We start from the raw sequence: 25,829 nt of genomic DNA, 5'->3' as shown, positions 1-25,829 counted from the left end.
TTGGAGTGTGCCCCTGGCTATCTGTAATGATGTCTGAGTGTTGGAGTGTGCCTCTGACTATCTGTAATGATGTCTGAGTGTTGTAGTGTTCCCCTGGCTATCTGTAATGATGTCTGAGTGTTGGAGTGTGTCCCTGGCTATCTGTAAATGATGTCTGAGTGTTGGAGTGTTCCCCTGGCTATCTGTAAATAATGTCTGAGTGTTGGAGTGTTCCCCTGGCTATCTGTAAGGATGTCTGGGTGTTGGAGTGTTCCCCTGGCTATCTGTAATGATGTCTGAGTCTTGGAGCGTTCCCCTGGCTATCTGTAATGATGTCTGAGTGTTCCTCTGGCTATCTGTAATGATGTCTGAGTGTTGGAGTGTTCCCCTGGCTATCTGTAATGATGTCTGAGTGGTCCCCTGGCTATCTGTAATGATGTCTGAGTGTTGGAGTGTTCCCCTGGCTATCTGTAATGATGTCTGAGTGTTGGAGTGTGTCCCTGGCTATCTGTAATGATGTCTGAGTGTTGGAGTGTGTCCCTGGCTATCTGTAATGATGTCTGAGTGTTGGAGTGTTCCCCTGGCTATCTGTAATGATGTCTGAGTGTTGGAGTGTTCCCCTGGCTTTCTGTAATGATGTCTGAGTGTTGGAGTGTTCCCCTGGCTATCTGTAATGATGTCTGAGTGATGGAGTGTTCCCCTGGCTATCTGTAATGATGTCTGAGTGTTGGAGTGTTCCCCTGGCTATCTTTAATGATGTCTGAGTGTTGGAGTGTTCCCCTGGCTATCTGTAATGATGTCTGAGTGTCCCCTGGCTATCTGTAATGATGTCTGAGTGTTGGAGTGTGTCCCTGGCTATCTGTAATAATGTCTGAGTGTTGGAGTGTTCCCCTGGCTATCTGTAAATAATGTCTGAGTGTTGGAGTGTTCCCCTGGCTATCTGTAAGGATGTCTGGGTGTTGGAGTGTTCCCCTGGCTATCTGTAATGATGTCTGAGTCTTGGAGCGTTCCCCTGGCTATCTGTAATGATGTCTGAGTGTTCCCCTGGCTATCTGTAATGATATCTGAGTGTTGGAGTGTGCCTCTGGCTATCTGTAATGATGTCTGAGTGTTGGAGTGTTCCCCTGGCTATCTGTAATGATGTCTGAGTGGTCCCCTGGCTATCTGTAATGATGTCTGAGTGTTGGAGTGTTCCCCTGGCTATCTGTAATGATGTCTGAGTGTTGGAGTGTGTCCCTGGCTATCTGTAATGATGTCTGAGTGTTGGAGTGTGTCCCTGGCTATCTGTAATGATGTCTGAGTGTTGGAGTGTGCCTCTGGCTATCTGTAATGATGTCTGAGTGTTGGAGTGTTCCCCTGGCTATCTGTAATGATGTCTGAGTGTTGGAGTGTTCCCCTGGCTATCTGTAATGATGTCTGAGTGTTGGAGTGTTCCCCTGGCTATCTTTAATGATGTCTGAGTGTTGGAGTGTTCCCCTGGCTATCTGTAATGATGTCTGAGTGTCCCCTGGCTATCTGTAATGATGTCTGAGTGTTGGAGTGTGTCCCTGGCTATCTGTAATAATGTCTGAGTGTTGGAGTGTTCCCCTGGCTATCTGTAATGATGTCTGAGTGTTGGAGTGTTCCCCTGGCTATCTGTAATGATGTCTGAGTGTTGGAGTGTTCCCCCTGGCTATCTGTAATGATGTCTGAGTGTTGGAGTGTTCCCCTGGCTATCTGTAATGATGTCTGAGTGTTGGAGTGTTCCCCTGGCTATCTGTAATGATGTCTGAGTGTTGGAGTGTTCCCCTGGCTATCTGTAATGATGTCTGAGTGATGGAGTGTTCCCCTGGCTATCTGTAAATGATGTCTGAGTGTTGGAGTGTTCCCCTGGCTATCTGTAATGATGTCTGAGTGTTGGAGTGTTCCCCTGGCTATCTGTAATGATGTCTGAGTGTTGGAGTGTTCCCCTGGCTATCTGTAATGATGTCTGAGTGTTGGAGTGTTCCCCTGGCTATCTGTAATGATGTCTGAGTGTTGGAGTGTGTCCCTGGCTATCTGTAATGATGTCTGAGTGTTGGAGTGTGTCCCTGGCTATCTGTAAATGATGTCTGAGTGTTGGAGTGTTCCCCTGGCTATCTGTAAATTATGTCTGAGTGTTGGAGTGTTCCTCTGGCTATCTGTAATGATGTCTGAGTGTTGGAGTGTTCCCCTGGCTATCTGTAATGATGTCTGAGTGTTGGAGTGTGTCCCTGGCTATCTGTAATGATGTCTGAGTGTTGGAGTGTGTCCCTGGCTATCTGTAAATGATGTCTGAGTGTTGGAGTGTTCCCCTGGCTATCTGTAAATTATGTCTGAGTGTTGGAGTGTTCCTCTGGCTATCTGTAATGATGTCTGAGTGTTGGAGTGTTCCCCTGGCTATCTGTAAATGATGTCTGGGTGTTGGAGTGTTCCCCTGGCTATCTGTTAATAATGTCTGAGTGTTGGAGTGTTCCCCTGGCTATCTGTAAATGATGTCTGGGTGTTGGAGAGTTCCCCTGGCTATCTGTAATGATGTCTGAGTGTTGGAGTGTTCCCCTGGCTATCTGTTAATAATGTCTGAGTGTTGGAGTGTTCCCCTGGCTATCTGTAAATGATGTCTGGGTGTTGGAGTGTTCCCCTGGCTATCTGTAATGATGTCTGAGTGTTGGAGTGTTCCCCTGGCTATCTGTAATGATGTCTAAGTGTTGGAGTGTTGCCCCGGCTATCTGTAATGATGTCTGAGTGTTGGAGTGTTCCCCTGGCTATCTGTAAATAATGTCTAAGTGTTGGAGTGTTCCCCTGGCTATCTGTAAATGATGTCTGAGTGTTGGAGTGTTCCCCTGGCTATCTGTAAATGATGTCTGAGTGTTGGAGTGTTCCCCTGGCTATCTGTAAATTATGTCTGAGTGTTGGAGTGTGCCCCTGGCTAACTGTAATGATGTCTGAGTGTTGGAGTGTTCCCCTGGCTATCTGTAATGATGTCTAAGTGATGGAGTGTGCCCCTGGCTATCTGTAATGATGTCTGAGTGTTGGAGTGTTCCCCTGGCTATCTGTAAATGATGTCTGAGTGTTGGAGTGTTCCCCTGGCTATCTGTAATGATGTCTGAGTGATGGAGTGTGTTCCTGGTTTTCTGTAATGATGTCTGAGTGTTGGAGTGTTCCCCTGGCTATCTGTAAATGATGTCTGAGTGTTGGAGTGTTCCCCTGGCTATCTGTAAATAATGTCTGAGTGTTGGAGTGTGTCCCTGGCTATCTGTAAATAATGTCTGAGTGTTGGAGTGTGTCCCTGGCTATCTGTAAATAATGTCTGAGTGTTGGAGTGTTCCCCTGGCTATCTGTAAATAATTGTCTGAGTGTTGGAGTGTTCCCCTGGCTATCTGTAAATAATGTCTGAGTGTTGGAGTGTTCCCCTGGCTATCTGTAAATGATGTCTGAGTGTTGGAGTGTTCCCCTGGCTATCTGTAAATGATTTCGGAGTGTTGGAGTGTTCCCCTGGCTATCTGTAAATGATGTCTGAGTGTTAGTGTTCCTCTGGCTATCCGTAATGATGTCTGAGTGCTGGAGTGTTCCCCTGGCTATCTGTAATGATGTCTAAGTGTTGGAGTGTTGCCCTGGCTATCTGTAATGATGTCTGAGTGTTGGAGTGTTCCCCTGGCTATCTGTAAATAATGTCTAAGTGTTGGAGTGTTCCCCTGGCTATCTGTAAATGATGTCTGAGTGTTGGAGTGTTCCCCTGGCTATCTGTAAATGATGTCTGAGTGTTGGAGTGTTCCCCTGGCTATCTGTAATGATGTCTGAGTGTTGGAGTGTTCCCCTGGCTATCTGTAATGATGTCTGAGTGTTGTAGTGTTCCCCTGGCTATCTGTAATGATGTCTGAGTGTTGGAGTGTGTCCCTGGCTATCTGTAAATGATGTCTGAGTGTTGGAGTGTTCCCCTGGCTATCTGTAATGATGTCTGAGTGTTGGAGTGTTCCCCTGGCTATCTGTAATGATGTCTGAGTGTTGTAGTGTTCCCCTGGCTATCTGTAATGATGTCTGAGTGTTGGAGTGTGTCCCTGGCTATCTGTAAATGATGTCTGAGTGTTGGAGTGTTCCCCTGGCTATCTGTAAATAATGTCTGAGTGTTGGAGTGTTCCCCTGGCTATCTGTAAGGATGTCTGGGTGTTGAAGTGTTCCCCTGGCTATCTGTAATGATGTCTGAGTCTTGGAGCGTTCCCCTGGCTATCTGTAATGATGTCTGAGTGTTCCCCTGGCTATCTGTAATGATATCTGAGTGTTGGAGTGTGCCTCTGGCTATCTGTAATGATGTCTGAGTGTTGGAGTGTTCCCCTGGCTATCTGTAATGATGTCTGAGTGGTCCCCTGGCTATCTGTAATGATGTCTGAGTGTTGGAGTGTTCCCCTGGCTATCTGTAATGATGTCTGAGTGTTGGAGTGTGTCCCTGGCTATCTGTAATGATGTCTGAGTGTTGGAGTGTGCCTCTGGCTATCTGTAATGATGTCTGAGTGTTGGAGTGTTCCCCTGGCTATCTGTAATGATGTCTGAGTGTTGGAGTGTTCCCCTGGCTTTCTGTAATGATGTCTGAGTGTTGGAGTGTTCCCCTGGCTATCTGTAATGATGTCTGAGTGATGGAGTGTTCCCCTGGCTATCTGTAATGATGTCTGAGTGTTGGAGTGTTCCCCTGGCTATCTTTAATGATGTCTGAGTGTTGGAGTGTTCCCCTGGCTATCTGTAATGATGTCTGAGTGTTGGAGTGTGTCCCTGGCTATCTGTAATAATGTCTGAGTGTTGGAGTGTTCCCCTGGCTATCTGTAATGATGTCTGAGTGTTGGAGTGTTCCCCTGGCTATCTGTAATGATGTCTGAGTGTTGGAGTGTTCCCCCTGGCTATCTGTAATGATGTCTGAGTGTTGGAGTGTTCCCCTGGCTATCTGTAATGATGTCTGAGTGTTGGAGTGTTCCCCTGGCTATCTGTAATGATGTCTGAGTGATGGAGTGTTCCCCTGGCTATCTGTAAATGATGTCTGAGTGTTGGAGTGTTCCCCTGGCTATCTGTAATGATGTCTGAGTGTTGGAGTGTTCCCCTGGCTATCTGTAATGATGTCTGAGTGTTGGAGTGTTCCCCTGGCTATCTGTTAATAATGTCTGAGTGTTGGAGTGTGCCCCTGGCTATCTGTAATGATGTCTGAGTGTTGGAGTGTGCCTCTGACTATCTGTAATGATGTCTGAGTGTTGTAGTGTTCCCCTGGCTATCTGTAATGATGGTCTGAGTGTTGGAGTGTGTCCCTGGCTATCTGTAAATGATGTCTGAGTGTTGGAGTGTTCCCCTGGCTATCTGTAAATAATGTCTGAGTGTTGGAGTGTTCCCCTGGCTATCTGTAAGGATGTCTGGGTGTTGGAGTGTTCCCCTGGCTATCTGTAATGATGTCTGAGTCTTGGAGCGTTCCCCTGGCTATCTGTAATGATGTCTGAGTGTTCCCCTGGCTATCTGTAATGATATCTGAGTGTTGGAGTGTGCCTCTGGCTATCTGTAATGATGTCTGAGTGTTGGAGTGTTCCCCTGGCTATCTGTAATGATGTCTGAGTGGTCCCCTGGCTATCTGTAATGATGTCTGAGTGTTGGAGTGTTCCCCTGGCTATCTGTAATGATGTCTGAGTGTCCCCTGGCTATCTGTAATGATGTCTGAGTGTTGGAGTGTGTCCCTGGCTATCTGTAATAATGTCTGAGTGTTGGAGTGTTCCCCTGGCTATCTGTAATGATGTCTGAGTGTTGGAGTGTTCCCCTGGCTATCTGTAATGATGTCTGAGTGTTGGAGTGTTCCCCCTGGCTATCTGTAATGATGTCTGAGTGTTAGAGTGTTCCCCTGGCTATCTGTAATGATGTCTGAGTGTTCCCCTGGCTATCTGTAAATGATGTCTGAGTGTTGGAGTGTTCCCCTGGCTATCTGTAATGACGTCTGAGTGTTGGAGTGTTACCCTGGGTATCTGTAATGATGTCTGAGTGTTGGAGTGTGTCCCTGGCTATCTGTAATGATGTCTGAGTGTTCCCCTGGCTATCTGTAAATGATGTCTGAGTGTTGGAGTGTTCCCCTGGCTATCTGTAAATGATGTCTGAGTGTTGGAGTGTTCCCCTGGCTATCTGTAAATGATGTCTGAGTGTTGGAGTGTTCCCCTGGCTATCTGTAATGATGTCTGAGTGTTGGAGTGGTCCCCTGGCTATCTGTAATGATGTCTGAGTGTTCCCCTGGCTATCTGTAAATTATGTCTGAGTGTTGGAGTGTTCCCCTGGCTATCTGTAATGATGTCTGAGTGTTGGAGTGTTCCCCTGGCTATCTGTACATGATGTCTGAGTGTTGGAGTGTTCCCCTGGCTATCTGTAAATGATGTCTGAGTGTTGGAGTGTGCCCCTGGCTATCTGTAATGATGTCTGAGTGTTGGAGTGTGCCTCTGACTATCTGTAATGATGTCTGAGTGTTGTAGTGTTCCCCTGGCTATCTGTAATGATGTCTGAGTGTTGGAGTGTGTCCCTGGCTATCTGTAAATGATGTCTGAGTGTTGGAGTGTTCCCCTGGCTATCTGTAAATAATGTCTGAGTGTTGGAGTGTTCCCCTGGCTATCTGTAAGGATGTCTGGGTGTTGGAGTGTTCCCCTGGCTATCTGTAATGATGTCTGAGTCTTGGAGCGTTCCCCTGGCTATCTGTAATGATGTCTGAGTGTTCCCCTGGCTATCTGTAATGATATCTGAGTGTTGGAGTGTGCCTCTGGCTATCTGTAATGATGTCTGAGTGTTGGAGTGTTCCCCTGGCTATCTGTAATGATGTCTGAGTGGTCCCCTGGCTATCTGTAATGATGTCTGAGTGTTGGAGTGTTCCCCTGGCTATCTGTAATGATGTCTGAGTGTTGGAGTGTGTCCCTGGCTATCTGTAATGATGTCTGAGTGTTGGAGTGTGTCCCTGGCTATCTGTAATGATGTCTGAGTGTTGGAGTGTGCCTCTGGCTATCTGTAATGATGTCTGAGTGTTGGAGTGTTCCCCTGGCTATCTGTAATGATGTCTGAGTGTTGGAGTGTTCCCCTGGCTTTCTGTAATGATGTCTGAGTGTTGGAGTGTTCCCCTGGCTATCTGTAATGATGTCTGAGTGATGGAGTGTTCCCCTGGCTATCTGTAATGATGTCTGAGTGTTGGAGTGTTCCCCTGGCTATCTTTAATGATGTCTGAGTGTTGGAGTGTTCCCCTGGCTATCTGTAATGATGTCTGAGTGTCCCCTGGCTATCTGTAATGATGTCTGAGTGTTGGAGTGTGTCCCTGGCTATCTGTAATAATGTCTGAGTGTTGGAGTGTTCCCCTGGCTATCTGTAATGATGTCTGAGTGATGGAGTGTTCCCCTGGCTATCTGTAAATGATGTCTGAGTGTTGGAGTGTTCCCCTGGCTATCTGTAATGATGTCTGAGTGTTGGAGTGTGTCCCTGGCTATCTGTAATGATGTCTGAGTGTTGGAGTGTGCCTCTGGCTATCTGTAATGATGTCTGAGTGTTGGAGTGTTCCCCTGGCTATCTGTAATGATGTCTGAGTGTTGGAGTGTTCCCCTGGCTTTCTGTAATGATGTCTGAGTGTTGGAGTGTTCCCCTGGCTATCTGTAATGATGTCTGAGTGATGGAGTGTTCCCCTGGCTATCTGTAATGATGTCTGAGTGTTGGAGTGTTCCCCTGGCTATCTTTAATGATGTCTGAGTGTTGGAGTGTTCCCCTGGCTATCTGTAATGATGTCTGAGTGTCCCCTGGCTATCTGTAATGATGTCTGAGTGTTGGAGTGTGTCCCTGGCTATCTGTAATAATGTCTGAGTGTTGGAGTGTTCCCCTGGCTATCTGTAATGATGTCTGAGTGTTGGAGTGTTCCCCTGGCTATCTGTAATGATGTCTGAGTGTTGGAGTGTTCCCCCTGGCTATCTGTAATGATGTCTGAGTGTTGGAGTGTTCCCCTGGCTATCTGTAATGATGTCTGAGTGTTGGAGTGTTCCCCTGGCTATCTGTAATGATGTCTGAGTGTTGGAGTGTTCCCCTGGCTATCTGTAATGATGTCTGAGTGATGGAGTGTTCCCCTGGCTATCTGTAAATGATGTCTGAGTGTTGGAGTGTTCCCCTGGCTATCTGTAATGATGTCTGAGTGTTGGAGTGTTCCCCTGGCTATCTGTAATGATGTCTGAGTGTTGGAGTGTTCCCCTGGCTATCTGTAATGATGTCTGAGTGTTGGAGTGTTCCCCTGGCTATCTGTAATGATGTCTGAGTGTTGGAGTGTGTCCCTGGCTATCTGTAATGATGTCTGAGTGTTGGAGTGTTCCCCTGGCTATCTGTAAATGATGTCTGAGTGTTGGAGTGTTCCCCTGGCTATCTGTAAATTATGTCTGAGTGTTGGAGTGTTCCTCTGGCTATCTGTAATGATGTCTGAGTGTTGGAGTGTTCCCCTGGCTATCTGTAAATGATGTCTGGGTGTTGGAGTGTTCCCCTGGCTATCTGTTAATAATGTCTGAGTGTTGGAGTGTTCCCCTGGCTATCTGTAAATGATGTCTGGGTGTTGGAGAGTTCCCCTGGCTATCTGTAATGATGTCTGAGTGTTGGAGTGTTCCCCTGGCTATCTGTTAATAATGTCTGAGTGTTGGAGTGTTCCCCTGGCTATCTGTAAATGATGTCTGGGTGTTGGAGTGTTCCCCTGGCTATCTGTAATGATGTCTGAGTGTTGGAGTGTTCCCCTGGCTATCTGTAATGCTGTCTGAGTGTTGGACTGTTCCCCTGGCTATCTGTAATGATGTCTAAGTGTTGGAGTGTTGCCCCGGCTATCTGTAATGATGTCTGAGTGTTGGAGTGTTCCCCTGGCTATCTGTAAATAATGTCTAAGTGTTGGAGTGTTCCCCTGGCTATCTGTAAATGATGTCTGAGTGTTGGAGTGTTCCCCTGGCTATCTGTAAATGATGTCTGAGTGTTGGAGTGTTCCCCTGGCTATCTGTAAATTATGTCTGAGTGTTGGAGTGTGCCCCTGGCTAACTGTAATGATGTCTGAGTGTTGGAGTGTTCCCCTGGCTATCTGTAATGATGTCTAAGTGATGGAGTGTGCCCCTGGCTATCTGTAATGATGTCTGAGTGTTGGAGTGTTCCCCTGGCTATCTGTAAATGATGTCTGAGTGTTGGAGTGTTCCCCTGGCTATCTGTAATGATGTCTGAGTGATGGAGTGTGTTCCTGGTTTTCTGTAATGATGTCTGAGTGTTGGAGTGTTCCCCTGGCTATCTGTAAATGATGTCTGAGTGTTGGAGTGTTCCCCTGGCTATCTGTAAATAATGTCTGAGTGTTGGAGTGTGTCCCTGGCTATCTGTAAATAATGTCTGAGTGTTGGAGTGTGTCCCTGGCTATCTGTAAATAATGTCTGAGTGTTGGAGTGTTCCCCTGGCTATCTGTAAATAATGTCTGAGTGTTGGAGTGTTCCCCTGGCTATCTGTAAATAATGTCTGAGTGTTGGAGTGTTCCCCTGGCTATCTGTAAATGATGTCTGAGTGTTGGAGTGTTCCCCTGGCTATCTGTAAATGATTTCGGAGTGTTGGAGTGTTCCCCTGGCTATCTGTAAATGATGTCTGAGTGTTAGTGTTCCTCTGGCTATCCGTAATGATGTCTGAGTGCTGGAGTGTTCCCCTGGCTATCTGTAATGATGTCTAAGTGTTGGAGTGTTGCCCTGGCTATCTGTAATGATGTCTGAGTGTTGGAGTGTTCCCCTGGCTATCTGTAAATAATGTCTAAGTGTTGGAGTGTTCCCCTGGCTATCTGTAAATGATGTCTGAGTGTTGGAGTGTTCCCCTGGCTATCTGTAAATGATGTCTGAGTGTTGGAGTGTTCCCCTGGCTATCTGTAATGATGTCTGAGTGTTGGAGTGTTCCCCTGGCTATCTGTAATGATGTCTGAGTGTTGTAGTGTTCCCCTGGCTATCTGTAATGATGTCTGAGTGTTGGAGTGTGTCCCTGGCTATCTGTAAATGATGTCTGAGTGTTGGAGTGTTCCCCTGGCTATCTGTAATGATGTCTGAGTGTTGGAGTGTTCCCCTGGCTATCTGTAATGATGTCTGAGTGTTGTAGTGTTCCCCTGGCTATCTGTAATGATGTCTGAGTGTTGGAGTGTGTCCCTGGCTATCTGTAAATGATGTCTGAGTGTTGGAGTGTTGCCCCGGCTATCTGTAATGATGTCTGAGTGTTGGAGTGTTCCCCTGGCTATCTGTAAATAATGTCTAAGTGTTGGAGTGTTCCCCTGGCTATCTGTAAATGATGTCTGAGTGTTGGAGTGTTCCCCTGGCTATCTGTAAATGATGTCTGAGTGTTGGAGTGTTCCCCTGGCTATCTGTAAATTATGTCTGAGTGTTGGAGTGTGCCCCTGGCTAACTGTAATGATGTCTGAGTGTTGGAGTGTTCCCCTGGCTATCTGTAATGATGTCTAAGTGATGGAGTGTGCCCCTGGCTATCTGTAATGATGTCTGAGTGTTGGAGTGTTCCCCTGGCTATCTGTAATGATGTCTGAGTGTTGGAGTGTTCCCCTGGCTATCTGTAATGATGTCTGAGTGTTGGAGTGTTCCCCTGGCTATCTGTAATGATGTCTGAGTGTTGGAGTGTTCCCCTGGCTATCTGTAATGATGTCTGAGTGATGGAGTGTTCCCCTGGCTATCTGTAAATGATGTCTGAGTGTTGGAGTGTTCCCCTGGCTATCTGTAATGATGTCTGAGTGTTGGAGTGTTCCCCTGGCTATCTGTAATGATGTCTGAGTGTTGGAGTGTTCCCCTGGCTATCTGTAATGATGTCTGAGTGTTGGAGTGTTCCCCTGGCTATCTGTAATGATGTCTGAGTGTTGGAGTGTGTCCCTGGCTATCTGTAATGATGTCTGAGTGTTGGAGTGTTCCCCTGGCTATCTGTAAATGATGTCTGAGTGTTGGAGTGTTCCCCTGGCTATCTGTAAATTATGTCTGAGTGTTGGAGTGTTCCTCTGGCTATCTGTAATGATGTCTGAGTGTTGGAGTGTTCCCCTGGCTATCTGTAAATGATGTCTGGGTGTTGGAGTGTTCCCCTGGCTATCTGTTAATAATGTCTGAGTGTTGGAGTGTTCCCCTGGCTATCTGTAAATGATGTCTGGGTGTTGGAGAGTTCCCCTGGCTATCTGTAATGATGTCTGAGTGTTGGAGTGTTCCCCTGGCTATCTGTTAATAATGTCTGAGTGTTGGAGTGTTCCCCTGGCTATCTGTAAATGATGTCTGGGTGTTGGAGTGTTCCCCTGGCTATCTGTAATGATGTCTGAGTGTTGGAGTGTTCCCCTGGCTATCTGTAATGCTGTCTGAGTGTTGGACTGTTCCCCTGGCTATCTGTAATGATGTCTAAGTGTTGGAGTGTTGCCCCGGCTATCTGTAATGATGTCTGAGTGTTGGAGTGTTCCCCTGGCTATCTGTAAATAATGTCTAAGTGTTGGAGTGTTCCCCTGGCTATCTGTAAATGATGTCTGAGTGTTGGAGTGTTCCCCTGGCTATCTGTAAATGATGTCTGAGTGTTGGAGTGTTCCCCTGGCTATCTGTAAATTATGTCTGAGTGTTGGAGTGTGCCCCTGGCTAACTGTAATGATGTCTGAGTGTTGGAGTGTTCCCCTGGCTATCTGTAATGATGTCTAAGTGATGGAGTGTGCCCCTGGCTATCTGTAATGATGTCTGAGTGTTGGAGTGTTCCCCTGGCTATCTGTAATGATGTCTGAGTGTTGGAGTGTTCCCCTGGCTATCTGTAATGATGTCTGAGTGATGGAGTGTTCCCCTGGCTATCTGTAATGATGTCTGAGTGTTGGAGTGTTCCCCTGGCTATCTTTAATGATGTCTGAGTGTTGGAGTGTTCCCCTGGCTATCTGTAATGATGTCTGAGTGTTGGAGTGTGTCCCTGGCTATCTGTAATAATGTCTGAGTGTTGGAGTGTTCCCCTGGCTATCTGTAATGATGTCTGAGTGTTGGAGTGTTCCCCTGGCTATCTGTAATGATGTCTGAGTGTTGGAGTGTTCCCCCTGGCTATCTGTAATGATGTCTGAGTGTTGGAGTGTTCCCCTGGCTATCTGTAATGATGTCTGAGTGTTGGAGTGTTCCCCTGGCTATCTGTAATGATGTCTGAGTGATGGAGTGTTCCCCTGGCTATCTGTAAATGATGTCTGAGTGTTGGAGTGTTCCCCTGGCTATCTGTAATGATGTCTGAGTGTTGGAGTGTTCCCCTGGCTATCTGTAATGATGTCTGAGTGTTGGAGTGTTCCCCTGGCTATCTGTTAATAATGTCTGAGTGTTGGAGTGTTCCCCTGGCTATCTGTAAATGATGTCTGGGTGTTGGAGTGTTCCCCTGGCTATCTGTAATGATGTCTGGGTGTTGGAGTGTTCCCCTGGCTATCTGTAATGATGTCTGAGTGTTGGAGTGTTCCCCTGGCTATCTGTAATGCTGTCTGAGTGTTGGAGTGTTCCCCTGGCTATCTGTAATGATGTCTGAGTGTTGTAGTGTTCCCCTGGCTATCTGTAAATGATGTCTGAGTGTTGGAGTGTGTCCCTGGCTATCTGTAAATGATGTCTGAGTGTTGGAGTGTTCCCCTGGCTATCTGTAATGATGTCTGAGTGTTGGAGTGTTCCCCTGGCTATCTGTAATGATGTCTGAGTGTTGTAGTGTTCCCCTGGCTATCTGTAATGATGTCTGAGTGTTGGAGTGTGTCCCTGGCTATCTGTAAATGATGTCTGAGTGTTCCCCTGGCTATCTGTAATGATATCTGAGTGTTGGAGTGTGCCTCTGGCTATCTGTAATGATGTCTGAGTGTTGGAGTGTTCCCCTGGCTATCTGTAATGATGTCTGAGTGGTCCCCTGGCTATCTGTAATGATGTCTGAGTGTTGGAGTGTTCCCCTGGCTATCTGTAATGATGTCTGAGTGTTGGAGTGTGTCCCTGGCTATCTGTAATGATGTCTGAGTGTTGGAGTGTGCCTCTGGCTATCTGTAATGATGTCTGAGTGTTGGAGTGTTCCCCTGGCTATCTGTAATGATGTCTGAGTGTTGGAGTGTTCCCCTGGCTTTCTGTAATGATGTCTGAGTGTTGGAGTGTTCCCCTGGCTATCTGTAATGATGTCTGAGTGATGGAGTGTTCCCCTGGCTATCTGTAATGATGTCTGAGTGTTGGAGTGTTCCCCTGGCTATCTTTAATGATGTCTGAGTGTTGGAGTGTTCCCCTGGCTATCTGTAATGATGTCTGAGTGTTGGAGTGTGTCCCTGGCTATCTGTAATAATGTCTGAGTGTTGGAGTGTTCCCCTGGCTATCTGTAATGATGTCTGAGTGTTGGAGTGTTCCCCTGGCTATCTGTAATGATGTCTGAGTGTTGGAGTGTTCCCCCTGGCTATCTGTAATGATGTCTGAGTGTTGGAGTGTTCCCCTGGCTATCTGTAATGATGTCTGAGTGTTGGAGTGTTCCCCTGGCTATCTGTAATGATGTCTGAGTGTTGGAGTGTTCCCCTGGCTATCTGTAATGATGTCTGAGTGATGGAGTGTTCCCCTGGCTATCTGTAAATGATGTCTGAGTGTTGGAGTGTTCCTCTGGCTATCTGTAATGATGTCTGAGTGTTGGAGTGTTCCCCTGGCTATCTGTAATGATGTCTGAGTGTTGGAGTGTTCCCCTGGCTATCTGTTAATAATGTCTGAGTGTTGGAGTGTTCTCCTGGCTATCTGTAAATGATGTCTGGGTGTTGGAGTGTTCCCCTGGCTATCTGTAATGATGTCTGGGTGTTGGAGTGTTCCCCTGGCTATCTGTAATGATGTCTGAGTGTTGGAGTGTTCCCCTGGCTATCTGTAATGCTGTCTGAGTGTTGGAGTGTTCCCCTGGCTATCTGTAATGATGTCTAAGTGATGGAGTGTGCCCCTGGCTATCTGTAATGATGTCTGAGTGTTGGAGTGTTCCCCTGGCTATCTGTAATGCTGTCTGAGTGTTGGAGTGTTCCCCTGGCTATCTGTAATGATGTCTAAGTGATGGAGTGTGCCCCTGGCTATCTGTAATGATGTCTGAGTGATGGAGTGTGTTCCTGGTTTTCTGTAATGATGTCTGAGTGTTGGAGTGTTCCCCTGGCTATCTGTAAATGATGTCTGAGTGTTGGAGTGTTCCCCTGGCTATCTGTTAATAATGTCTGAGTGTTGGAGTGTTCCCCTGGCTATCTGTAAATGATGTCTGGGTGTTGGAGTGTTCCCCTGGCTATCTGTAATGATGTCTGGGTGTTGGAGTGTTCCCCTGGCTATCTGTAATGATGTCTGAGTGTTGGAGTGTTCCCCTGGCTATCTGTAATGCTGTCTGAGTGTTGGAGTGTTCCCCTGGCTATCTGTAATGATGTCTAAGTGATGGAGTGTGCCCCTGGCTATCTGTAATGATGTCTGAGTGTTGGAGTGTTCCCCTGGCTATCTGTAATGCTGTCTGAGTGTTGGAGTGTTCCCCTGGCTATCTGTAATGATGTCTAAGTGATGGAGTGTGCCCCTGGCTATCTGTAATGATGTCTGAGTGATGGAGTGTGTTCCTGGTTTTCTGTAATGATGTCTGAGTGTTGGAGTGTTCCCCTGGCTATCTGTAAATGATGTCTGAGTGTTGGAGTGTTCCCCTGGCTATCTGTAAATAATGTCTGAGTGTTGGAGTGTTCCCCTGGCTATCTGTAAATAATGTCTGAGTGTTGGAGTGTTCCCCTGGCTATCTGTAAATAATGTCTGAGTGTTGGAGTGTTCCCCTGGCTATCTGTAAATAATGTCTGAGTGTTGGAGTGTTCCCCTGGCTATCTGTAAATGATGTCTGAGTGTTGGAGTGTTCCCCTGGCTATCTGTAAATGATTTCTGAGTGTTGGAGTGTTCCCCTGGCTATCTGTAAATGATGTCTGAGTGTTAGTGTTCCTCTGGCTATCCGTAATGATGTCTGAGTGCTGGAGTGTTCCCCTGGCTATCTGTAATGATGTCTAAGTGTTGGAGTGTTGCCCTGGCTATCTGTAATGATGTCTGAGTGTTGGAGTGTTCCCCTGGCTATCTGTAAATGATGTCTGAGTGTTGGAGTGTTCCCCTGGCTATCTGTAAATGATGTCTGAGTGTTGGAGTGTTCCCCTGGCTATCTGTAAATGATGTCTGAGTGTTGGAGTGTTCCCCTGGCTAACTGTAATGATGTCTGAGTGTTGGAGTGTTCCCCTGGCTATCTGTAAATGATGCCTGAGTGTTGGAGTGTTCCCCTGGCTATCTGTAAATGATGCCTGAGTGTTGGAGTGTTCCCCTGGCTATCTGTAATGATGTCTGAGTGTTGGAGTGTTCCCCTGGCTATCTGTAATGATGTCTAAGTGATGGAGTGTGCCCCTGGCTATCTGTAATGATGTCTGAGTGTTGGAGTGTTCCCCTGGCTATCTGTAAATGATGTCTGAGTGTTGGAGTGTTCCCCTGGCTATCTGTAATGATGTCTGAGTGATGGAGTGTGTTCCTGGTTTTCTGTAATGATGTCTGAGTGTTGGAGTGTTCCCCTGGCTATCTGTAAATGATGTCTGAGTGTTGGAGTGTTCCCCTGGCTATCTGTAAATAATGTCTGAGTGTTGGAGTGTTCCCCTGGCTCTCTGTAAATAATGTCTGAGTGTTGGAGTGTTCCCCTGGCTATCTGTAAATAATGTCTGAGTGTTGGAGTGTTCCCCTGGCTATCTGTAAATAATGTCTGAGTGTTGGAGTGTTCCCCTGGCTATCTGTAAATGATTTCGGAGTGTTGGAGTGTTCCCCTGGCTATCTGTAAATGATGTCTGAGTGTTGGAGTGTGCCCCTGGCTAACTGTAATGATGTCTGAGTGTTGGAGTGTTCCCCTGGCTATCTGTAAATGATGCCTGAGTGTTGGAGTGTTCCTCTGGCTATCTGTAATGATGTCTGAGTGTTGGAGTGTTCCCCTGGCTATCTGTAATGATGTCTGAGTGTTGGAGTGTTGCCCTGGCTATCTGTAAATGATGTCTGAGTGTTGGAGTGTGCCCCTGGCTAACTGTAATGATGTCTGAGTGTTGGAGTGTTCCCCTGGCTATCTGTAAATAATGTCTGAGTGTTGGAGTGTTCCCCTGGCTATCTGTAAATAATGTCTGAGTGTTGGAGTGTTCCCCTGGCTATCTGTAAATAATGTCTGAGTGTTGGAGTGTTCCCCTGGCTATCTGTAAATGATTTCGGAGTGTTGGAGTGTTCCCCTGGCTATCTGTAAATGATGTCTGAGTGTTAGTGTTCCTCTGGCTATCCGTAATGATGTCTGAGTCCTGGAGTGTTCCCCTGGCTATCTGTAATGATGTCTGAGTGTTGGAGTGTTCCCCTGGCTATCTGTAAATAATGTCTAAGTGTTGGAGTGTTCCCCTGGCTATCTGTAAATGATGTCTGAGTGTTGGAGTGTTCCCCTGGCTATCTGTAAATGATTTCGGAGTGTTGGAGTGTTCCCCTGGCTATCTGTAAATGATGTCTGAGTGTTAGTGTTCCTCTGGCTATCCGTAATGATGTCTGAGTCCTGGAGTGTTCCCCTGGCTATCTGTAATGATGTCTGAGTGTTGGAGTGTTCCCCTGGCTATCTGTAAATAATGTCTAAGTGTTGGAGTGTTCCCCTGGCTATCTGTAAATGATGTCTGAGTGTTGGAGTGTTCCCCTGGCTATCTGTAAATGATGTCTGAGTGTTGGAGTGTGCCCCTGGCTAACTGTAATGATGTCTGAGTGTTGGAGTGTTCCCCTGGCTATCTGTAAATGATGCCTGAGTGTTGGAGTGTTCCTCTGGCTATCTGTAATGATGTCTGAGTGTTGGAGTGTTCCCCTGGCTATCTGTAATGATGTCTGAGTGTTGGAGTGTTGCCCTGGCTATCTGTAAATAATGTCTGAGTGTTGGAGTGTTCCCCTGGCTATCTGTAATGATGTCTGAGTGTTGGAGTGTTCCCCTGGCTATCTGTAATGATGTCTGAGTGTTGGAGTGTTCCCCTGGCTATCTGTAATGATGTCTGAGTGTTAGTGTTCCCCTGGCTATCTGTAATGATGTCTGAGTGTTGGAGTGTTGCCCTGGCTATCTGTAATGATGTCTGAGTGTTGGAGTGTTCCCCTGGCTATCTGTAGTGATGTCTGAGTGTTGGAGTGTTCCCCTGGCTATCTGTAATGATGTCTGAGTGTTGGAGTGTTCCCCTGGCTATCTGTAGTGATGTCTGAGTGTTGGAGTGTTCCCCTGGCTATCTGTAATGATGTCTGAGTGTTGGAGTGTTCCCCTGGCTATCTGTAATGATGTCTGAGTGTTGGAGTGTTCCCCTGGCTATCTGTAATGATGTCTGAGTGTTGGAGTGTTCCCCTGGCTATCTGTAATGATGTCTGAGTGTTGGAGTGTTCCCCTGGCTATCTGTAATGATGTCTGAGTGTTGGAGTGTTCCCCTGGCTATCCAACAATAATAATGGCATTGTGCTGTCTGGTTTGCTTAATATAAGGAAGTTGAAATGGTTTATACTTTTACTTTTGATACTTAAGTACATTTAAAAAAACAAATACTTTTAGACTTTTACTTAAGTAGTATTTCACTGGGTGACTCACTTTTACTTGAGTCATGTCTATTAAGGTATCTTTCCTTTTACTACAGTCTGAGAATAGGATACTTTCCCAACCACTGAATGAGAGCTAGTAAAGGGCTTATAAGCCCACTGATGAACTACAAATTAGTGTATAATATGTGTACTTTTAAAATACAGTGTTACTGAAGATTCTGTGTTCAGTCAAGATCGGACTAATTATCTATAGCTAGCTTGATTGTGTTTTCTGCCCCTCAGGGAAGTGTGTCAACTCACCGACCCCAGCAGACACTGGGACTCTCGTATGGCTCCACAGCAGCCAAAGAATCCCACCAACATCACTAGACTGCCCGCTATGATCAGGATATACACACCTAGAGAGAGAGAGAAAGAGAGAGAGACAGAGACACAGAGAGAGAGAGAGAAACAGAGAGAGAGAGAGACAGAGAGAGGAAAACAATTCAGATGGAAGATCATTCAGGGTATTATATATATATTCAGCGAGACTGTTGCAGTTCCCAGGAGCACCAGCAGAGGGCAGCATTAGACCATAAAAACAACACTATTATCAACCAGATCATATCTGAAAGAACATTACAAGCTGAACATCATCTGTCAAACTGGACTGGAGTGTTTAACAGACATACTGTAGTGACCAGCAGGAGAGTCAGTACCATAACTGTGGACTAAACAAGACAATGTAGTGACCAGCAGGAGAGTCAGTACCATAACTGTGGACTAAACAAGACATAATGTAGTGACCAGCAGGAGAGTCAGTACCATAACTGTGGACTAAACAAGACATAATGTAGTGACCAGCAGGAGAGTCAGTACCATAACTGTGGACTAAGACATAATGTAGTGACCAGCAGGAGTCAGTACCATAACTGTGGACTAAACAAGACATAATGTAGTGACCAGCAGGAGAGTCAGTACCATAACTGTGGACTAAACAGACATAATGTAGTGACCAGCAGGAGAGTCAGTACCATAACTGTGGACTAAACAAGACATAATGTAGTGACCAGCAGGAGAGTCAGTACCATAACTGTGGACTAAACAGACATAATGTAGTGACCAGCAGGAGAGTCAGTACCATAACTGTGGACTAAACAGACATAATGTAGTGACCAGCAGGAGTCAGTACCATAACTGTGGACTAAACAAGACATAATGTAGTGACCAGCAGGAGAGTCAGTACCATAACTGTGGACTAAACAGACATAATGTAGTGACCAGCAGGAGAGTCAGTACCATAACTGTGGACTAAACAGACATAATGTAGTGACCAGCAGGAGAGTCAGTACCATAACTGTGGACTAAGACATAATGTAGTGACCAGCAGGAGAGTCAGTACCATAACTGTGGACTAAACAGACATAATGTAGTGACCAGCAGAAGAGTCAGTACCATAACTGTGGACTAAACAGACATAATGTAGTGACCAGCAGGAGAGTCAGTACCATAACTGTGGACTAAACAAGACATAATGTAGTGACCAGCAGGAGAGTCAGTACAATAACTGTGGACTAAACAGACATAATGTAGTGACCAGCAGAAGAGTCAGTACAATAACTGTGGACTAAACAGACATAATGTAGTGACCAGCAGGAGAGTCAGTACCATAACTGTGGACTAAACAAGACATAATGTAGTGACCAGCAGGAGAGTCAGTACAATAACTGTGGACTAAACAGACATAATGTAGTGACCAGCAGAAGAGTCAGTACAATAACTGTGGACTAAACAGACATAATGTAGTGACCAGCAGGAGAGTCAGTACCATAACTGTGGACTAAGACATAATGTAGTGACCAGCAGGAGAGTCAGTACCATAACTGTGGACTAAACAAGACATAATGTAGTGACCAGCAGGAGTCAGTACCATAACTGTGGACTAAACAGACATAATGTAGTGACCAGCAGGAGAGTCAGTACCATAACTGTGGACTAAACAGACATAATGTAGTGACCAGCAGGAGTCAGTACCATAACTGTGGACTAAACAGACATAATGTAGTGACCAGCAGGAGAGTCAGTACCATAACTGTGGACTAAACAGACATAATGTAGTGACCAGCAGGAGAGTCAGTACCATAACTGTGGACTAAGACATAATGTAGTGACCAGCAGGAGAGTCAGTACCATAACTGTGGACTAAGACATAATGTAGTGACCAGCAGGAGAGTCAGTACCATAACTGTGGACTAAACAGACATAATGTAGTGACCAGCAGAAGAGTCAGTACCATAACTGTGGACTAAACAGACAATGTAGTGACCAGCAGGAGAGTCAGTACCATAACTGTGGACTAAACAGACATAATGTAGTGACCAGCAGGAGAGTCAGTACCATAACTGTGGACTAAGACATAATGTAGTGACCAGCAGGAGAGTCAGTACCATAACTGTGGACCAAACAGACATAATGTAGTGACCAGCAGGAGAGTCAGTACCATAACTGTGGACCAAACAGACATAATGTAGTGACCAGCAGGAGAGTCAGTACCATAACTGTGGACTAAACAAGACATAATGTAGTGACCAGCAGGAGAGTCAGTACCATAACTGGACTAAACAGACATAATATAGTGACCAGCAGGAGAGTCAGTACCATAACTGTGGACCAAACAAGACATAATGTAGTGACCAGCAGGAGAGTCAGTACCATAACTGGACTAAACAGACATAATAGTGACCAGCAGGAGAGTCAGTACCATAACTGTGGACCAAACAGACATAATGTAGTGACCAGCAGGAGAGTCAGTACCATAACTGTGGACTAAGATATAATGTAGTGACCAGCAGGAGAGTCAGTACCATAACTGTGGACCAAACAGACATAATGTAGTGACCAGCAGGAGAGTCAGTACCATAACTGTGGACTAAACAAGACATAATGTAGTGACCAGCAGGAGTCAGTACCATAACTGTGGACTAAACAAGACATAATGTAGTGACCAGCAGGAGAGTCAGTACCATAACTGTGGACTAAGACATAATGTAGTGACCAGCAGGAGAGTCAGTACCATAACTGTGGACTAAACAGACATAATGTAGTGACCAGCAGGAGAGTCAGTACCATAACTGTGGACCAAACAGACATAATGTAGTGACCAGCAGGAGAGTCAGTACCATAACTGTGGACCAAACAGACATAATGTAGTGGCCAGCAGGAGAGTCAGTACCATAACTGTGGACTAAGACATAATGTAGTGACCAGCAGGAGAGTCAGTACCATAACTGAGACTAAACAGACATAATGTAGTGACCAGCAGGAGAGTCAGTACCATAACTGGACTAAACAGACATAATGTAGTGACCAGCAGGAGAGTCAGTACCATAACTGGACTAAACAAGACATAATGTAGTGACCAGCAGGAGAGTCAGTACCATAACTGGACTAAACAAGACATAATGTAGTGACCAGCAGGAGAGTCAGTACCATAACTGGACTAAACAGACATAATGTAGTGACCAGCAGGAGAGTCAGTACCATAACTGTGGACCAAACAGAGATAATGTAGTGACCAGCAGGAGAGTCAGTACCATAACTGTGGACCAAACAAGACATAATGTAGTGACCAGCAGGAGAGTCAGTACCATAACTGTGGACCAAACAGACATAATGTAGTGACCAGCAGGAGAGTCAGTACCATAACTGTGGACTAAACAAGACATAATGTAGTGACCAGCAGGAGAGTCAGTACCATAACTGTGGACTAAACAAGACATAATGTAGTGACCAGCAGGAGAGTCAGTACCATAACTGTGGACTAAACAAGACATAATGTAGTGACCAGCAGGAGAGTCAGTACCATAACTGGACTAAACAAGACATAATGTAGTGACCAGCAGGAGAGTCAGTACCATAACTGGACCAAACAGACATAATGTAGTGACCAGCAGGAGAGTCAGTACCATAACTGTGGACTTAACAGACATAATGTAGTGACCAGCAGGAGAGTCAGTACCATAACTGTGGACCAAACAGAGATAATGTAGTGACCAGCAGGAGAGTCAGTACCATAACTGTGGACTAAGACATAATGTAGTGACCAGCAGGAGAGTCAGTACCATAACTGTGGACTAAACAGACATAATGTAGTGACCAGCAGGAGAGTCAGTACAATAACTGGACTAAACAGACATAATGTAGTGACCAGCAGGAGAGTCAGTACAATAACTGGACTAAACAGACATAATGTAGTGACCAGCAGGAGAGTCAGTACAATAACTGGACTAAACAGACATAATGTAGTGACCAGCAGGAGAGTCAGTACAATAACTGGACTAAACAGACATAATGTAGTGACCAGCAGGAGAGTCAGTACAATAACTGTGGACTAAGACATAATGTAGTGACCAGCAGGAGAGTCAGTACCATAACTGTGGACTAAACAAGACATAATGTAGTGACCAGCAGGAGAGTCAGTACAATAACTGTGGACTAAGACATAATGTAGTGACCAGCAGGAGAGTCAGTACCATAACTGTGGACTAAACAAGACATAATGTAGTGACCAGCAGGAGTCAGTACCATAACTGTGGACTAAACAGACATAATGTAGTGACCAGCAGGAGAGTCAGTACCATAACTGTGGACTAAACAGACATAATGTAGTGACCAGCAGGAGTCAGTACCATAACTGTGGACTAAACAGACATAATGTAGTGACCAGCAGGAGAGTCAGTACCATAACTGTGGACTAAACAGACATAATGTAGTGACCAGCAGGAGAGTCAGTACCATAACTGTGGACTAAGACATAATGTAGTGACCAGCAGGAGAGTCAGTACCATAACTGTGGACTAAGACATAATGTAGTGACCAGCAGGAGAGTCAGTACCATAACTGTGGACTAAACAGACATAATGTAGTGACCAGCAGAAGAGTCAGTACCATAACTGTGGACTAAACAGACAATGTAGTGACCAGCAGGAGAGTCAGTACCATAACTGTGGACTAAACAGACATAATGTAGTGACCAGCAGGAGAGTCAGTACCATAACTGTGGACTAAGACATAATGTAGTGACCAGCAGGAGAGTCAGTACCATAACTGTGGACCAAACAGACATAATGTAGTGACCAGCAGGAGAGTCAGTACCATAACTGTGGACCAAACAGACATAATGTAGTGACCAGCAGGAGAGTCAGTACCATAACTGTGGACTAAACAAGACATAATGTAGTGACCAGCAGGAGAGTCAGTACCATAACTGGACTAAACAGACATAATATAGTGACCAGCAGGAGAGTCAGTACCATAACTGTGGACCAAACAAGACATAATGTAGTGACCAGCAGGAGAGTCAGTACCATAACTGGACTAAACAGACATAATAGTGACCAGCAGGAGAGTCAGTACCATAACTGTGGACCAAACAGACATAATGTAGTGACCAGCAGGAGAGTCAGTACCATAACTGTGGACTAAGATATAATGTAGTGACCAGCAGGAGAGTCAGTACCATAACTGTGGACTAAACAAGACATAATGTAGTGACCAGCAGGAGAGTCAGTACCATAACTGTGGACTAAACAAGACATAATGTAGTGACCAGCAGGAGTCAGTACCATAACTGTGGACTAAACAAGACATAATGTAGTGACCAGCAGGAGAGTCAGTACCATAACTGTGGACTAAGACATAATGTAGTGACCAGCAGGAGAGTCAGTACCATAACTGTGGACTAAACAGACATAATGTAGTGACCAGCAGGAGAGTCAGTACCATAACTGTGGACCAAACAGACATAATGTAGTGACCAGCAGGAGAGTCAGTACCATAACTGTGGACCAAACAGACATAATGTAGTGGCCAGCAGGAGAGTCAGTACCATAACTGGACTAAACAGACATAATGTAGTGACCAGCAGGAGAGTCAGTACCATAACTGGACTAAACAAGACATAATGTAGTGACCAGCAGGAGAGTCAGTACCATAACTGGACTAAACAGACATAATGTAGTGACCAGCAGGAGAGTCAGTACCATAACTGTGGACCAAACAGAGATAATGTAGTGACCAGCAGGAGAGTCAGTACCATAACTGTGGACCAAACAAGACATAATGTAGTGACCAGCAGGAGAGTCAGTACCATAACTGTGGACCAAACAGACATAATGTAGTGACCAGCAGGAGAGTCAGTACCATAACTGTGGACTAAACAAGACATAATGTAGTGACCAGCAGGAGAGTCAGTACCATAACTGTGGACTAAACAAGACATAATGTAGTGACCAGCAGGAGAGTCAGTACCATAACTGTGGACTAAACAAGACATAATGTAGTGACCAGCAGGAGAGTCAGTACCATAACTGGACTAAACAAGACATAATGTAGTGACCAGCAGGAGAGTCAGTACCATAACTGGACCAAACAGACATAATGTAGTGACCAGCAGGAGAGTCAGTACCATAACTGTGGACTTAACAGAGATAATGTAGTGACCAGCAGGAGAGTCAGTACCATAACTGTGGACTAAGACATAATGTAGTGACCAGCAGGAGAGTCAGTACCATAACTGTGGACTAAACAGACATAATGTAGTGACCAGCAGGAGAGTCAGTACCATAACTGTGGACTAAACAAGACATAATGTAGTGACCAGCAGGAGAGTCAGTACAATAACTGGACTAAACAGACATAATGTAGTGACCAGCAGGAGAGTCAGTACAATAACTGGACTAAACAGACATAATGTAGTGACCAGCAGGAGAGTCAGTACAATAACTGGACTAAACAGACATAATGTAGTGACCAGCAGGAGAGTCAGTACCATAACTGTGGACTAAACAGACATAATGTAGTGACCAGCAGGAGAGTCAGTACCATAACTGTGGACTAAGACATAATGTAGTGACCAGCAGGAGAGTCAGTACAATAACTGGACTAAACAGACATAATGTAGTGACCAGCAGGAGAGTCAGTACAATAACTGTGGACTAAGACATAATGTAGTGACCAGCAGGAGAGTCAGTACCATAACTGTGGACTAAACAAGACATAATGTAGTGACCAGCAGGAGAGTCAGTACAATAACTGTGGACTAAGACATAATGTAGTGACCAGCAGGAGAGTCAGTACCATAACTGTGGACTAAGACATAATGTAGTGACCAGCAGGAGAGTCAGTACCATAACTGTGGACTAAACAAGACATAATGTAGTGACCAGCAGGAGAGTCAGTACCATAACTGTGGACTAAGACATAATGTAGTGACCAGCAGGAGAGTCAGTACCATAACTGTGGACTAAGACATAATGTAGTGACCAGCAGGAGAGTCAGTACCATAACTGTGGACTAAACAAGACATAATGTAGTGACCAGCAGGAGAGTCAGTACAATAACTGTGGACTAAACAGACATAATGTAGTGACCAGCAGGAGAGTCAGTACCATAACTGTGGACTAAACAAGACATAATGTAGTGACCAGCAGGAGAGTCAGTACCATTTTATTGTCCCCAGCACAAGGTGCATGTTGTGTTTATATTTCTGTTCGTTTATAGGGGCGACAACGCTGTTTTTCATACAGTTTATAAACAAACACTTTTGTGACCCGAAATTTACAATCACTCACCACTTCTCCAGGGCCACTTTCAGCCTCTCTGACATCACAAGTCATTGGCTGACATTATGTCTCTCCTCCGTGCTCATTGGTTCATTTATAGGCCTCCTCCAGTCCCGTTGGCTAACTCACACACCCCCCCCCATTCTGATTGGCTGATTCCTGTCCCTGTACTCACCATAAAAGAAGGTGTCTGGCGCTCCGTCTCCGTTCAGCAGAGCGACGGTCTCAGGATCGAACCGCAACCACAATCCAACCGCAAGGACCAACGAGCCCATCAACTAGTAGAGAGAGGAGGAAGAGAGGAGAGAGGAGAGAGAGAGAGAGAGAGAGAGAGGAGGAGAGAGGAGAGAGAGGGGGAGAGAGGAGGAGAGAGGAGAGAGAGGGGGAGAGAGGAGAGAGAGGGGGAGAGAGGAGAGAGGAGAGAGGGGGAGAGAGGGGAGAGAGAGGGGAGAGAGAGGGGAGAGAGAGGGGAGAGAGAGGGGAGAGAGAGGAGAGAGGAGAGAGAGGAGAGAGAGGAGAGAGGAGAGAAAGGAGAGAGGAGAGAAAGGAGGAGAGAGGAGAGAGAGGAGGAGAGAGGAGAGAGAGGAGAGAGGGGGGGAGAGAGGAGAGAGGGAGAGGGAGAGAGGAGAGAGAAAGAGCGTGAGAAAGAGAGAAGATAAGAGAGATGGTGAGTAGAACACAAATAGCCTTCTAACCG

At 45.8% G+C, this 25,829-nt stretch overlaps 1 protein-coding gene across 2 annotated transcripts in view; it reads right to left on the bottom strand.

Moving 5' to 3' along the window:
* Nucleotides 1-25,829, bottom strand: part of LOC129829439 (CD9 antigen-like) — a 101,206-nt gene that overhangs the window by 48,329 nt on the left and 27,048 nt on the right. For both annotated transcript variants that reach the window (XR_008755390.1, XM_055891134.1), the window contains exons 2-3: nt 25,308-25,410; nt 17,832-17,929 (exon numbers count right to left, since the gene is read on the bottom strand). Coding sequence is in view for 1 of the 2 variants with exons in the window: in XM_055891134.1 (XP_055747109.1) it covers nt 17,832-17,929; nt 25,308-25,410 (201 nt within the window). In the remaining variant the exon portion in view is untranslated. The remainder of the gene's footprint in view (nt 1-17,831; nt 17,930-25,307; nt 25,411-25,829) is intronic.

Source organism: Salvelinus fontinalis, chromosome 31 (genome assembly GCF_029448725.1).
Source record: "Salvelinus fontinalis isolate EN_2023a chromosome 31, ASM2944872v1, whole genome shotgun sequence".
Classification (NCBI taxonomy): Eukaryota; Metazoa; Chordata; class Actinopteri; order Salmoniformes; family Salmonidae; genus Salvelinus; species Salvelinus fontinalis.
The sequence above is the reverse complement of the archived record's forward strand: the minus strand, read 5'-3'. Positions and strand labels throughout refer to the sequence as shown.